We start from the raw sequence: 16,555 nt of genomic DNA, 5'->3' as shown, positions 1-16,555 counted from the left end.
GCGTGGCTGTGGTGCTTTGGCAACTTTCTTGCATATTCTGTGGGAATGCCCAAAGGTGGAGCGATTCTGGCGTGGTGTGCATGAGGTCCTGCGAGTGGTTACGCGTGTCGTGCTGTTGCCTGAAGCGAGGAGATGCTTGCTGAATGTGTGGGAGCCAACTGACTACTCGGTTCCGCAGACGCGGTGGGTGACTCTGGGATACATGATCGCTAAGCGTGACATTGCTCAATTGTGGGGATCCCAGAGGCCTCCGGCGGTGTCGGCCTGGAAAGAACACATGGATTGGTGTATGTTTCGTGAAAAGGTGGTGTATGTTGCGAGGGGTAAGCCTGGGGCGTGGGTGAAAATCTGGGGCCCCTGGAACGCCTATCGCGGGGGTATTTGCGAGCCACCGCTGCTGCCGGCTGCTTCACCAGCTCCGTCCCCCTAGCCGATCCCCTCCCCCAGCCATGGGCACGTGGTTCCCCAGTCCCTGATCTGTTCTCATTCCCCTCTTCAGAGTTTGGCGATTGGTTGGGGTCCCCCACTTAAGGAGCGCGTGCTGTCACTTGGGATTGCGGGTTGCCTTGCGGGTGTGGTTGTTTTTGTGTTGTTGTGTTTTGACAAAAGGAAACCGTATTGTTGGTTCGGAGTTATGTGGCCTGCACTACTGATATCTCCTGATTTACTCTTTTCGCACCGCCAAGAGATTTTTCTGTATGTATGTCATATGCTACTGCTACTCTAGCGGCCGGCCAGAAGGTTGTAGGCCCATACGTGTAACTATTTGAGATTGTAATAAACGGTTTCAAAAAAAAAAAAATAAAAAAAAAAAAAAAATCAATTACGTTCTATAATGCAGTTGCATGGACTTAGCAAACGTTAAAGACTGGGAAAGTCCCCTGGGACTACATGAATACTTCGTCTTTATTTCTTCCCTTTAATCTAACTGCGAAACAACAATTCATGTCCATGAAAGATGCAACATACTCATTACTGCATATTGAAAAGTTAGAACATTTGCCTTTCTCTGTGGCCGAATTGAACTCCGCTGTGTGGCTTATCTACGGGTTAATCACATTACCATTTCCTTTGTTTAAATTCAGTTCGTGCATGAAACATTATGCCCTAGGCAGATATGAACCGTTGGGTACTGCTTTCCTGCATGAAGTTTGGTCACTCCCATTTACATATAGGTGCATGAGAGAAGGTAAAGAAGTTTATTTGAAAGGTGAGGACTGCACTTCCACACCTGATCACTCATTAGTTTGTAGGCACATCCAATTGCATGACGCGTGCAATGTCCAGGCACCTAATTTAGCATGCGTCCTAAAAGGGATTCCAGTGCCAGCTATTACACCCTCTTTCACGTTGCTAGCTAACGGTAGTTATTTGCTTTTAAATAATGAGGCTTGCTGCGGGATGCTAGTGGGAATTCCCTACATTGTGACTGTATCACAGAGAGTAGTCTGCTGTAAAAATGTCCCTTTCCCACCCCCGCATGGGCGGCTGGATGTATCCATCTGGCCTTCCATTCCAACCTTGAAAGCAGGGTTCAACAAGATGAGCAGAATAAGGGCTCTATTGTCTCAGAAAGAAGTCGCTCTGACTTCATCCCGTGAAACATTTGTCCTTCACGTAGCAAACACCCGCACAGAGATGCATGCGCTTGTAGATACTGATCTCCCACTGCATTTCGGTTCCCTGATTCAAACTATATTTAATGCCTCGTCCACGACTGGCTAGGCGCATTTTTTCAAAATTGTGGGCTCCGGTCTCGTGACCTACTTCCAAACTATTTGTGGTGTGATACCGGCATTTTTTCATTCTATTTTTTCCAGCGTCTTTGGCGGGCTCCCGTTGATTCTCGCCCTCACGGCTGGTGTGCTGTTGTTGGTCTGCTTACTGCACAATGGCTGCACAATTTGTGTCACGCAACAGCCTGTCCCGGCTTCTCCATCTTCGTAACCGGATGCTTGAATATTATGGAACATTACCACTGGCAACCCTGAGCATAGCCTATGGATTGTCCTTCCGGTTTTCCTACTTTACTTGCATACAACCTGTTTTTCATTGCCTAGATTGTCCTTTCGAATGGGCTCTAGATTTGTGCTTGTCAAACTGTGTCTCCTGCCCCGGATTATGATCGACTGATGAGTCCCTTAGTGACTCATGAGTTGGACTGTTCTGGTATCAGGATTATGGCCTGTGGAGCCGCACATGGAGTCCTAGGGAATTGGGACATCGGTACGGCAGCTTATGACTTCTTGGCAAGAAGTTATCTTAAAGAACACGCCAGTTGTCCTCTGATTGTGCTAGAGGCCCCAGTTGTCGAGGAACATGTATGTTCATTTACCTTGTTAGACTGGATGGCAGAAACGTTTACAGAACGTTCCAATGACTTCCTCTTGGAACCTGTGGCTACTTACTGTTCTTACACATTGATGGATTAACTTGGATGTCGTCCAACTTTCCTTGCATGACAGACTCATTTAATTTTTTTTGATTCGTCATTTGGGCTCGCTGAGCCTTTGCAAGATATTACGATTTTCCATTTCCTTTTTTTTCCCCTTCATTTTTTTTTTTTTTTCTCTTCGAACTTTCACTCCCCTTTATTTGGATTTCCAATACATGCACTTGGTTTCGTTCTGTCGAACTTGAACTCTGTGTTCCTTTAATTGTATCCCTAATAGTTTGTGGTCCGATCAAGGGAGGGTGTAGTGGAGGCAGCCTTTTAGATACATACATTGCTATGTTAGCATAAGCGCCTTAGATGTTAGAAACGCCATCTTGCCACTTTTGCTGCTTTTGCACACAACACTGCAGATACATATTATTATTTAAAAACTGCTTGCTTGCCTTTTCTTCACATGAGAACTGTCTGTTGTTCACATCCCTAGACGTGCACTGCGACCTTGGTCTGAACATTGTGTGCAGAAACAGTCTGAGCCACCAAGCAATGTATGTTTTTGAGTTCAGGTTGATCGGCCCACGCTCTAGCCATAACAGGCACACAGCTGCAAATATCTGAAAGTCGAGAACCTTTAATATTGCAGCTTGCATGCATTAGACACACATTCTGGAGAAGAACTTTTACAGGCGCAGAGCAAAGCTGATCCTGTGATGTGATTCACCTAAGCTGATCTTTACGGTATGGGGTTCCCCATTCAAACCTAGAGACCTTCTATTTGTATAATAATACTAGCTCACTAATGAAGGGAGGGTGGTTGTATTCCACTATCATTTGTAATATGATTTCTCCCTTCATTTTCTAATTTATTGTAACAATGCTGATGGTTTTAATTGTAATCATTTGTCTGCTTATGTTAGCCAAAGTACTGCATCTTAGGACACATAGTTTATAAAATAAACATTTTTAACTTTACAGTGTCTCTGATTACTCTTGTTGTGGACTGATAAGAGAATAATAAGGAACAGGTATGTTCGAGGCATATGAGCTGCAGATTGTACACTTAGCATAGATCGCCATCTGGTGTTGGGCCCGGATGTTTGCAGTTTGTTTTTCTTCTTGGACAGTGTTTGGAAGTCACGAGTTTGGTGACTCCTCCTTCGGTCCGTACTGCGCATGGGCTTCGGCTCCATCCTCAGATTGTTTTTTTCCGCCATCGGGCTCGGATGTGATACTTCGTGCTCCGGCTTCGAACTTCTACGGTTCCAGCCTCGACGGAAAATCCTCGTTTCTTCGAGTTTCTTCATCATCATCTTCATCTCTCGAAGCGGCACTTTTCTCCATCCCGTACGTCGGCACCGGCCTTCGGGCCCTCCTCGACTCCGGTCTCGGCCGATGGAAAGGACTCCGTTCAAAAAGTGCCCAAAATGTGGGTCTAAATTTCCCCACACCGACCTCCATCAGGTGTGTAATCTTTGCCTCTCTCCAGAACACGAGGCCAGAGACTGCCCCGCCTGTAAGTCTTTTCGATCGAAGAAAACCATCCGGGATCGAAAAGCTCGACGCACCATGGCGCACTCATCGTCTGCAGCTCCACCGGACATCTTCGGAGACGGCGCCGAAGCTTCGGGGCAAACACACACCGAGCAGGAAGAAGACGTCGTCAGCGCTTCCGAGGCCGACGACTCCGACGTGGAGGACATCACACCGGCGCAGCGGGCCGTGAGTACTGTGCCCCCTCCCACCCCCGCGCCCAAAACCAAAGAGACTCAGGTTACTCCCTCGCCTGCCGGCCTGGGCAAAACCAAGACCAAAGCTTCGATCACCCCACCTTCGGGCTCGGTGTCGAAGCATCCAAAGTCTCACGGCAGCTCGGGATCGAGCCAGCCGACGCCCGGTGCCGAAAAACAGCATCCGGCACCGAAGAAAGCAATATCCAGCTCGACTCCGAAGCCACCGGTGCCGAAGCCTGGACTCTCGGTGCCGACCAAACACAAACATAAATCTGTCGGCACCGACGCTCCGGCGCCGAAAACTCCTTCCACGCCGAAAAAACAGGAGGCCCCAAAAAAGCATGGCGCACACAAACCATCGAAGTCCTCGGTTCCGAAATCACCGGTGCCGACGGACGATTCGACGCCACTGGCTCTGTTTACACCAGACCCTCTACAAAAGACTCTGTCCAAAGATCCAAAGACTGGACTATTGACTTTAATTATCAAGAAAAGACGCCTTGATACTCCGGCTCCTCCTCCACCACCCAAACGGAAGGACTCTGCTACTTCTCCCCTCAGAGTGCCCTCCCCACTACCACCTCCCCTACCTCCTCCACCTCCTCCACCTCCCAGGTCTCCGCCACCCTTACCTCACTACTCTCCGGCCCCGTCCCCAGATCCGGACGACGGGGACCCGGACAATTATCCGGCGGATGCCCCCATGGATCCCACTCCACCAGGGACCCCAGACCCGTGGGAGGATTACAATAACCCTGATGTACCCGATATTCCTCAGGACGACCTATACCCATCCAGGCCGTCTCCTCCAGAGGACTCCTTAGGGTTCCATCATTTAGTGCAGAGAGCAGCACACTACCATGGGGTGGACATGCACACTGAACCAGTGGAAGACGACTTCTTACTGGATACATTCGACATACAGGACAAATCCACCTCCATCTTACCCATGCTTAAGGGTGTCACCAAGCATGCCGCAGAGGTGTTCAAAGACCCTGTCAGGGCCAGGGTACTAAACCCTAGAATAGAGAAAAAGTATAAGGCGGCACCCACAGACCCTGCATACATTAAGGGCCCTGCTCCCTTAGATTCCCTAGTTGTCTCTACAGCTAGAAAGCGGGCTAACTCCCAGTCCTCAGGAGAAGCCACACCGCCAGACAAGGAATCCAAACTCCTAGACGCGTCTGGCAAGCGCACCGCCTCTCAAGCTGCAAACATGTGGCGCATTGCAAACACACAAGCGCTACTTGCGCGCTATGACAGAGCACACTACGATGAACTTGAGGCTCTTATGCAGCACCTCCCCGAGAAACACAAGCGTAGGGCTCATGAGCTAATACAGGAGGGTAAACTCATTACAAACACCTCCATTAAGTGTGCCCTCGATGCAGCCGACACTGCTTCTAGAGCCATAAATACCAGTGTCCTGCTTAGTCGCCATGCCTGGCTCAGGATCTCAGGGTTTAAGCCTGAAGTCCAGGCGTCCATACTCAATCACCCCTTTGACCAACAAACGCTCTTTGGGCCCAAGGTAGACGAAGCGTTGGAAAAGATGAAAAAGGACACAGACACAGCAAAGTCTATGGGGGCACTCCAAACACAAGCGTCTAAACGTTCCTTTCGACGCTCCTCCTTTCGTGGCACAGGCAGAGGCTTCTCCACCGATAGCACCTCTACCTCCTACAAATCCCCTCCTCAAAATACCTTTTCAAAGGGCAACCAAAGGGGTGGTTACAGAGGCAACAACAATAAGGGCAGGGGCAAAACTAACAACACCCGTTCTGCCACCCCGCCCACACAATGACTTCCCTCCGCTCCCCCCAGACCATTCCACTCCGGTCGGGGGCAGACTACAAAACTTTATCCACGCATGGGAGTCCATAACATCGGACAAATGGGTGACCCAAATCATTCGGTCAGGGTACTGTCTCGAGCTAACATCTACCCCACCCAATATCCCACCAAGGCACCGCCCAATGTCTCAAGAACATTCCACACTGCTCAAACAGGAGGTACTCTCCCTCCTCCAAAAACACGCTATAGAGCAGGTCCCCATCAATCAGCAAAATCTAGGGGTTTACTCCCTATATTTCCTAATACCAAAGAAAGACGGGACCCTCAGGCCCATTCTGGACCTCCGGCCTCTAAATGCCTACATACATTCAGACCATTTCCATATGGTCACCCTACAACAAGTCCTCCCGCTCCTCTCTCAGGGAGACTTTCTCACAACATTGGATCTGAAAGACGCATACTTTCACATTCCAATACACCCCTCTCACAGGAAATACCTCAGGTTCGTGGTGGACGGGCAACATTACCAATTCACGGTTCTCCCCTTCGGGGTCACCACCGCACCACGGGTGTTTACCAAATGCCTAGCGGTAGTAGCAGCACACCTCAGACGTCAACACATTCACGTCTTCCCTTACTTAGACGACTGGCTGATAAAAGCCGCGTCTTACCACCAATGCGTGCAGCATACAAACAGCACCATCCAACTGCTCCACCAGCTAGGCTTCACGGTGAACTACCAAAAGTCCCACCTCATACCATCTCACACAAAGCAATATCTCGGGGCCACTATAGACACCTCCAAAGGTATTGCCTATCCAAACACAGCCAGAATCACAAGCATTCAAGCCTTACGCAAAACATTCCTTCCCCAACACTCTCTTCCAGCAAGAGTGTTCATGAAGCTCATAGGAATGATGGCGTCTTGCATCTTTATAGTGCCCCATGCAAGACTACACATGCGTCCACTTCAAGAGTGCCTAGCACAACAGTGGAACCAGGCCCAGGGTCAGCTGACGGATCTGGTGTTGGTGGACGGCCGCACACATCACTCTCTGCAGTGGTGGAACACCACAAACCTTTCCAAAGGGCGGCCGTTCCTGGACCCGGTTCCTCAGGTGATTCTAACAGCGGACGCATCGCTCTCCGGCTGGGGAGCGCACCTCCTACACCTCACAATGCAAGGTCTATGGACGCCACAGCAAAAATTGCTCCACATCAACCATCTGGAGCTCTTGGCGATCTTTCTAGCCCTAAAATCTTTCCAAAAACAGATTTCGGGCAAAGCAGTCCTCATTCGCACAGACAACATGACTGCAATGTATTATATCCAAAAACAGGGGGGGACACACTCTCCCCAGCTCTCCCGCTTAGCCCAGAGCATATGGAGATGGGCAATTCCCCAAAACATCTTTCTCCTGGCACAACACGTTCCAGGCGTACAAAACACCATGGCAGATCTGCTCAGCAGACAAACGCAACAACTACACGAATGGGAACTGCATCCACAAGTTCTTCAGCCATTCTTCCAACAGTGGGGGCATCCTCAGATAGACCTCTTCGCCACCCACGAAAACAAAAAATGCCCAAGCTTCGCCGCCAAATACCCACACCCATTGTCCAAGGGCAATGCGATATGGATGAACTGGTCAGACAGATTTGCATACGCCTTTCCACCTCTCCCACTAATTCCATTAGTGGTCAGGAAGCTACAACAGCACTCCCTCACACTCATTCTGGTAGCTCCGACGTGGGCCAGGCAGCCGTGGTACACCACGCTACTACAACTATCAGTGGTACCACATCAAAAACTGCACCTATCCCCATGCCTCCTAACCCAGAACCATGGAGAAATCAGGCACCCGGACCCAGCTCAGCTCAACCTGGCGATCTGGCTCCTGAAATCCTAGAATTCGGATACCTTAACCTTCCCCCTGATTGCATGAACATCATCATGGAAGCCAGACGTCCTACCACTAGAGCATGTTATGCCGCAAAGTGGAAAAGATTTGTTATTTACTGCCGTAACAATACAATCAACCCTTTAGATGCATCCATACAGCACATCATATGCTATCTGCTCCATCTTCACAGGTGTAACCTGGCATATTCATCCATACGCCTACACCTAGCAGCGATCGCTGCTTATCTACAAAACAGACAGCATTTATCTCTTTTCAGAGTGCCCGCTATTAAAGCCTTCAGGGAAGGCCTTAAACGAGTAATTCCTCCCAGGGCACCACCTTCCCCTGTATGGAATCTAAATTTAGTTCTTACACGACTAATGGGTCCGCCCTTCGAACCAATGCATAAATGCGAGCTACAGTTTCTCACCTGGAAAACAGCTTTTCTCGTAGCTATCACTTCCCTTAGAAGGGTTGGTGAAATACAAGCGTTCACTATACAGGAACCCTTCATACAAATACATCACAGCAAGGTCATACTTCGCACAAATCCGAAGTTCCTGCCCAAGGTCATTTCCCCCTTCCATCTCAATCAATCGGTGGAATTACCTGTCTTCTTCTCGCAACCTCAATCTGTTGCAGAAAGAGCCTTACACACACTCGATGTAAAAAGGGCCTTGCTATACCACATACAAAGAACGCAACCCTTCAGGAAGACTAAACAATTGTTCGTCTCCTTCTCTCCACCACATAAAGGCAACCCCATTTCTAAATCAGGGATAGCTAGGTGGATTGTAAAATGCATACAGATTTGCTACCAAAAGGCTAAAAGAACATTATCTGTTCCGCCTAAAGCCCATTCTACAAGAAAGTTAGGGGCTTCTATGGCCTTTCTAGGGAATATACCCTTAGATGACATCTGCAAAGCAGCCACATGGTCTACACCGCACACCTTCACAAAACATTACTGTGTAGATGTGCATTCCAAGCAGCAAGCTAGAGTGGGCCAGGCTGTACTAAAGACACTATTTCAAACCACTGCAACGGATACCGGTGGTCGCCGCTAGGGTTGGGTACTGCTATATAATCTATGCTAAGTGTACAATCTGCAGCTCATATGCCTCGAACGGAATATGCTACTTACCAGTATGCATCTGTTCTTGGCATGTAGAGCTGCAGAGTTGTACACGCCCACCCGCCTCCCCGGCTACCTGTATCCGTTCCAGTACATCTTATTTAGATACTACACACATGGGTTTCTCACTGTGATTACCAAGCTCCATCATTTCCCTGTTGGCGAAAAACAATCTGAGGATGGAGCCGAAGCCCATGCGCAGTACGGACCGAAGGAGGAGTCACCAAACTCGTGACTTCCAAACACTGTCCAAGAAGAAAAACAAACTGCAAACATCCGGGCCCAACACCAGATGGCGATCTATGCTAAGTGTACAACTCTGCAGCTCTACATGCCAAGAACAGATGCATACTGGTAAGTAGCATATTCCTTCTGATTCCCACCATTCCTGAGAGTACTCTAAAGTCGCTTGTTCTGGGTTGTCTATACATTGGGAGCTCCGAGAGGATACGGAGGACGAATGGGACACTGATGCTAGTCGGATTGGGGTTCTGGGTTCTAAGGTGAGTTTTTTGTACACCGCAATTCACTGAGGTCCTGGTTTCCTGCGCATAGTTCTGTGCATGAGCAGAATCCCCGCAACACCATCTGTGAAGACAAGGGAGCGTAAGCGTTCTTCTTCCTTTGAACTGTCAAGATCAAGAAATCCTCTCAAAACTCCGTCGACTACATTGTCGTTGGCACTGGTATCGTCAACTGTTACCACCCATCTCATCGAAAAGGGTAATATTATCAAGACGCTGTCGATGATGACACCGTAGACTGCAACATTATTGAAGACATAGTCAACGACGGCACTATCTGCGCCTAACTTAACATTGATATCGTTGAATGGCCCATCGACAATGATAAAAATCACCAAAATAACAAAAACAGCTTTAAGACCTGAATTGACATCCCCTAGCAAGGTCTCACCTTTGCCACCAAGTCACTTGTTGGATTTGGAAGAGTTGGATGTCGACAGGCCTTTTTGGCAACCGCACAGCCCATCAGAGCTCCAAATAAAATACCGGGATGAAGACAATGAAGATGAGAAAGAGCATTATTATCATCAATGTTATGCACCTCCCAAGCGGCATTATGAACATTACCAATAATATCCTCATCCCAGGTATGATGAAGTGCAAATACCTATATCGCTAGTCAATGATTTGCAGGCCATGCTGCAGGATTATAGAAGATATCCTGACCCTCCACAGGAGCAGCCAGTAGCACCACCTCAGCCTGCCTCTCCTGCTACACCAACGCATGTTCCTCCACCTATAATGCCAGTATGACACCTGCCTCGAACATAAGGGGGCCACCAAGAGAGGACCAAACATATTCAGAAGATGAAAGGGAGGAAGGAGATGCAGGTCGTAAACGGTGACCTAGACTAGTACCAAGTTTTCCCAGAGTGGACTCACTGACGCTGCCTGCAGCCTCTTTGTGCAAGCCCCTTCTGCCACTAGTGTCTCTGGTGACAGAAACCAAACGCCTCAGGACCCCTTTGCACCTGGCTCCCTGACCCAAGGAGAAGAGGACTAAAGGTGTCCCCATGCATCGTGAGACCTGAGCCCCCTTGTTCTTTCAGCTGGACTGCCCCTCCCCCCGTATGACTGAGGCTTCCTGGTCTTTGACTTCATGCATTCTCCTCATCCCGAACACCAGATGGCACATGTGGGTCATGCAGTGAACCCTCAGGTCCCAGTAACCCCATCATCCGTTCTGCCTCTCAGACTCCATTCAGATTCGAAACAATATCTGATGTGGCAGCTGGTGGATTCCATCCTGACCTGCAGTAGGCCTGTCTCAACCTTCTTCAAGTGATCTGTCTGGCCCTCAAAGCCTTCCTACCATCCATCAAAGGTGGCTGGGCAGATCTCGGATGCAAAACAACCACTATGTTGTACTGCAGAAAGCTGGGCGAAGTAGGGTCTTGGATCCTGTTCCAGGAGACTCTACACCTCTGGAAGTATCTGAACCATCATATGATTTCCTGGTCGCCAGTCGCCTGGCAAGGTCTCTGACTGCCAGAGCGTACAAACTAAGTAGGTATTGTCTGGCAGACAATTAGTGGTGTTTCCATACCGACGCGGTCAAGGGTGTCTTCAATCAGTGTGGAATGCCCTGGCTAGATCTGTTAGTCACTGTCAAACGCACAGTATCAGCAAATTTGTGCACTGGCATTTCCTCCGAGTCGTTCGGTTGAAGACACATTACAGCTGTAATGGAACAAGGGCTCTTGTGCGCATTCCCACTGCTCCCTCTCCCATCCATGGTTTCTGAAAAGATCAGGGCAGGAAGAAACCTAATCCTTTTAGTTTTCCCCGGACTGGGTTATGAAAGTGTGGTACTCTGAGCTTCTGAGCATTTGTCCTTCGTTTAGGCCACCACTTCTGGAAAACCTTCTGTCTCATTGTATCTCTGGTATTCTAGATGAAATTGCACTTCAAACAATAACTAATCTTAGGAGATCTAAACCTACTGCCCCGGATATACTAATTAACTGAACATTGCAAAAGGGAACTGTAAGACAAACCTCTTTGAAGGAAAGATTACTGTCCTCTTGCTCAAGAAATTTATCACAAAACTCAAGAAAAATCGATATCTTACTTATTCTTCACAGGCTGCCTTTTGTGCTCCTAGGTTTGAGACAGCAAAACCTACCCTAAAGAACACTTTTCTATTTTAGGAAGCTTGTCTTCTCCTTTAGCTTGCTGTATTATGATTTGCCAATCTCAGGATCTTTGTAATACCATGTCTTGTTTTTTTATGTCTAAAATACAGACAATATGGAAAGGTTTTGATACTTAACGTAAATTAAATATTCTTTCTAACATCACCTCTTTCAAAGAAGCTGTTGGTGTTTCGATATTCTCTTTAACTTGTCCAAGTTTTTCTGAGTTCATTGCTCTTAGAGGGGAACCTGAATGTGATTTACTTTCCACCATTAAATCAGTGTGCCTACCAACCCTTGCCCTCCCCAGATCTTGCATATGGTTGCTGGGGTTGTACCACCTTATGTGGTGGACATCTGCAGTCTCTGTCTTCCACAGATTTCCCTTCGTGCTGCTAGTATGCTTATATAATTCCAAACTCTCTGAGACCTTAGTGTCCTGTCTAATTTTAGACCTGTACTTTTGCATCCTCTTCAAGCTAAGATAATAGAGAAATACGTTAAAACTCTGCTTTCAGCCTGTTTAGAATCGAATCAGCTGCTAGATGGGATGCAATCTGGTTTTAAAGCTCATCCCAGTACTGAGACAGTGCTCTTGGCTGATGTGGATGATCTTAGAAACCTCTTTGACCAAGGCGGATTGACTGCCCTGGTCCTATTTGATGTCTCTATTGCCTTTGAAATGTTCTATCATTTTGTGCTTGTTCAAGATCTTGGAGACTTGGGAGTCTGTGATCTTGCTCTGGGGTTTCTTGAGGCATTTTTTGAGGGAGGATCGAACTACATCTAATTGTAGCCTTTTACCTCAGAACTTTAGATTCTCTTGTGGTGTACTGCAGGGGTTTTACCTCAGTACTTCCCTTTTTTAATGTATGTCGCCACTTTGGTAATTTTTATAAGGTCCTTTGGGTTTTTAGCATGGTGTCCTATGCAGACTATACACAGGCTATCTTTTCAATATTGAATAACCTTGTTCACATCCAGAATTGTTCTTCTGACTTTCTCAACATTGATGAGTAGCAGTATTTTGAATCGGTACAGCAACAAAACCAAGATGTTGTCTGCTCTGTAAATTGATCGTATGTTGTTGTGCCTTGTGCACACTATATAAAAATTCCCAATAAACAAAAAGCATGATCTTAACTAGCTGAATGGCCATCAATCAAAGGCATACATTTCCAGTACTTAAAGATAAAATTGTTCCACTGTTTTGTACCCTTATTCATCCTTTAAGACGAGGCTTTGAGGACAGGAACAATGGTTACAAATTTTGTGCGCTCACTCCTATAATGAGAAAGTTGTCAAGACGTGCATTGTAGGGTTGCAAGATGAGTGATCCATTGAGTGGAAGCTATTCTCAGTGGAGGTATAATTGACTTTGACAGTGAGCACTGACTGGGAAGCTTACATAAAAAGAAAAACGTGTAAATTGACCTACGCTAAACATGCATTAGCAAGCATATAGGAGATTGTTGCCTACTCTGTGTACACATTGGAGATGAATATGATGAGCTTTCAAGTCAGAAGAAGGATGTCTAATGGGAGTTTATGATGGATGTAGCCATAGTGCAAGATGACCTGAAGAAATTAATGAGAAAAGGTGCCAATACTGTGCATTTTGTTACGCATGGCATGATTTTGCCCACCCCTTGCAGAATGCAGGTCTGGATTCCACAGCATACTGACATAACACTGCCCATTGCACCACAGTGACAGTTATTGCCACATTGTGAGCATCTATTCACATACACCATTGATCAAAGACATGGCTTGAACCATATGCAAACATTTATATAAATCCAATTCATCAATCCATAATTTACTCCTCCACTTCCCCATTCATTCATCTTTATTATTCATCCATTCACACATTCATACACATTATCATTCACTTGTTGCACCTATTCATTGATCAATTTTTCCAACTGTTGCCCATTCTTGCATTCACCCACTCTGTCATCTCTTCTCTGCACAAATCTGTCAGTCAATGAAAAAGCCATTTCTCTTATAATTAAAAGCCCTATTGATTATCGGCATCATCCTTGACTCCTCCCTCTCCATGAACTGCCAGATCAACGCCGTCGCATCCACTAGTTTCAACTGCCTTCGCATCCTCCGTAAGACCTTCAAGTGGATCCCCTCCTACTGCAGACGGACCTTCACCCACGCACTCATTACCAGCAGATTGGACTACGGCAATGCCCTCTACGCCGAAATCAACAAAACTCTCCTGCATAGACTCCAGACCATCCAGAACACCGCTGCCAGACTCGTCCTCGGGACACCGCGACATGAGCACGTGACCCAACACCCATGAGACCTCCACCGGCTCCCCGTGGAGAAGAGGGTCAACTTCAAACTCCTCACCCACGCCTACAAATCCCTCCACAACATCAGACCCAAATACCTCAATGAGAGAGTATCCTTCCACGTACCCAAGAAGAACCTCCGCCCCTCCGGCCTCGCCCTGGCAGAGGTCATCCGCAGACACAGAACCAGCGGGAGAGCCTTCTCCTACATCGCAGCCACAACCTGGAACAAGCTCCCCTTGAACATCAGGCGCTCCCCTACCCTGCACACGTTCAGGAAGGACCTCAAGACCTGGCTCTTCGACTGATCCGGAGGCCCCCCCTCCCCACCACCACCACCACCACCACCACCACCACCACCACCCCCCAGAACCTTGAGACCCTCACGGGTGAGTAACATGCTTTATAAGCCCCTGATTGATTGATTTTGTCAGTGATTCTTTTGTCTTTTACGTATTGCTCCCTAAAGTTGTTTGACAACATATGTAAGCAAAACTCCCCCTCTGTAAAATAGCTTTATTTATTAATGTAGTTTTTTTTTAACTTTTGTGTGCTAAATTACATACTTACGAGACTTAATTGTGTTCAAACTGTCCTGTTCTTCAAGCTTTCTTTAACATTGCTTGCTCTGCTCCTACTTGTTGACAGGCACCTCTTACAAAATGAGATCACTAGAGGAAGGTTTTGGGCACATTCTTAGTTTAAATGATGAACTTTCTCATTGAAATGCCTCAGTCCACCATTACCGCTCAACTGTCACTTTTCTGGCAGTCTTTATCATTGGAGGAGTGAACTGCTGTTGGCAGAGTAACATACATCCATTAGATTTGTTTTAAGTGAAAAAAAATAGCATGTGTCCTTAAGGTTGAGCTTTCATCAGTATATTTTGTTTGCGAGGGAGGATAAGCATCATATGAAAAAGAATCTCCATTCCAAAAAAGATGATGATTCACAAAGCTTTGTTTGCTGTTAGTAGGTTTAGATATGCCACTCTCCTAAACATTTGTCACAGGACCTGATTTAGATTTAGGTAGTCATGGAAATTCCTACAGTTTATGGAGAAAGTTCTAAATTCAAAACAAAATCCTCCACTATATTTTATCTCTTGGGAAGGAAACCCCACTGCAGAATTTTTCTCTCGAGTAATCAGTTCCTCCAAAAATCAGAATATATTTAACTAACCACCCAACTCTTAATCAAGAACTTAATTTATTTTATCATTTTAACTTTTTGTTCAATTTTTCCATGCAAACATAATAAATACCAGCAGCAATGAAATGTGAATGCTCACACATTTGTTGTTAATGAATGCCAACTATTTTTTTTAATTTTGTTTGGGAATATTGAACTGAGCGGTTTATGCAAAAAAAATCTGTGATCTGTAAAGTTAAAGATCAGAAGTTAAGATGTGTTTTAAGTACAAAAAACAAAATAAATCCCAGAATGTTCCTCCATTGTTTCAGGTGTCCTTTCCAGAATGTGTGAGGTGGATCTCAATAGAGTTTGACTCGCAGTGTGGCACAGCTCAACCTGAAGATGTTCTGCGCTTGATGATTCCTGTCCGGATGATTCAGGGTGCAGGGTTTGGACCAAAGCATTCTCCTGTACATGAAAGTCTGAATTCATGGATCGAGTTGAAGAAATTCTCTGGATCTTCTGGATGGCCAACGATGATACTTATTTTACCAGGTAAAGTCTGAGTGAAGCACACTTTTTATTCCATTGTTCTTGCCAATTGATTATGTAGCTAAAATCAGTAAAACAATTTTTGTGAGTTCCTAATTTTTAGGTCTCGCCTGAGCCAGCGCGCATAAGGTGCTCTGCGAGGCTTTATGTAAGGGCTTCAAACTCTGACCACACGCTTGTGCGTGTTTGTTTTTTTGGTCACAGGATATTGGCCTTTGCGTGAGTCTTTCTGAGATAGACAGCTTGCAATTGGGCAAAGGCGGGTGCATGTCCCACCTTTGCATCCACCCAGGTCTAGGGCTTGCGAGAGCGAGCATCTGCGCCATCCGTTTCAAATTATCGGACCTGCGTCTTGTGTTCCCGTTAATTGGAAACTGTGAGAAAGTGCCATCTTTCTTGCATGGTATGCCCCCACTTTGTGCTGAATTGCTGATGTACTTTGACTGAGTGTGCCCTGGGCTCCTGCCAATCAGGTACCCAGGGCTTGTGTTCCTTCCCTAACACTGCATGAAGCCTAAACCCAATTGGCATTTCTGGCCACATGTCAGCCCCTGGTAAATGGTACCCTAGGTACCCGGGGCCTTGTGACCAGAGAAGGCCCCTAAGGGCTGCAGCACTTATTGTGCCACCCTTAGAGGCCCTGTACCCTGACACCCACACACTGCCTTTGCAGGCTGAGTGTCTTGGTGCAGAACAAAACAGAGTCGACATGGCATACATCCCTGTGTGCCATACCCACAAACACACTGCCCTGGCATACCTCAGTCACCCCTCTAGCTGGATGCACTATGCCAGTGGTGAGGGTACAGGTGCTTGAGCCCTGTACCCCTACAGTACCCAGGTCCATTCCTGGGCACTGTAAGTGCTGTGCTGCCATTAAGAGTATATGGTGCTGGGAGGTCATCATCACGAACTCCACAACACCATGATGGCTACACTGAAGACT

The 16,555-nt window shown here is 47.0% G+C and overlaps 1 protein-coding gene across 15 annotated transcripts in view; it reads left to right on the top strand.

Annotated features, from left to right (window-relative positions):
* The window catches only part of MYCBP2 (MYC binding protein 2), a 1,771,217-nt gene that overhangs the window by 777,296 nt on the left and 977,366 nt on the right, over window positions 1-16,555 (top strand). For all 15 annotated transcript variants that reach the window (XM_085622060.1, XM_085622057.1, XM_085622054.1 and 12 more), the window contains one exon: window positions 15,387-15,612. In XM_085622060.1, coding sequence (XP_085478186.1) covers window positions 15,387-15,612 — 226 coding nt within the window. The remainder of the gene's footprint in view (window positions 1-15,386; window positions 15,613-16,555) is intronic.

Source organism: Triturus cristatus, chromosome 8 (assembly GCF_964204655.1).
Source record: "Triturus cristatus chromosome 8, aTriCri1.1, whole genome shotgun sequence".
Taxonomy (NCBI): domain Eukaryota; kingdom Metazoa; phylum Chordata; class Amphibia; order Caudata; family Salamandridae; genus Triturus; species Triturus cristatus.
This window is presented reverse-complemented; position numbering and strand designations above follow the sequence as displayed.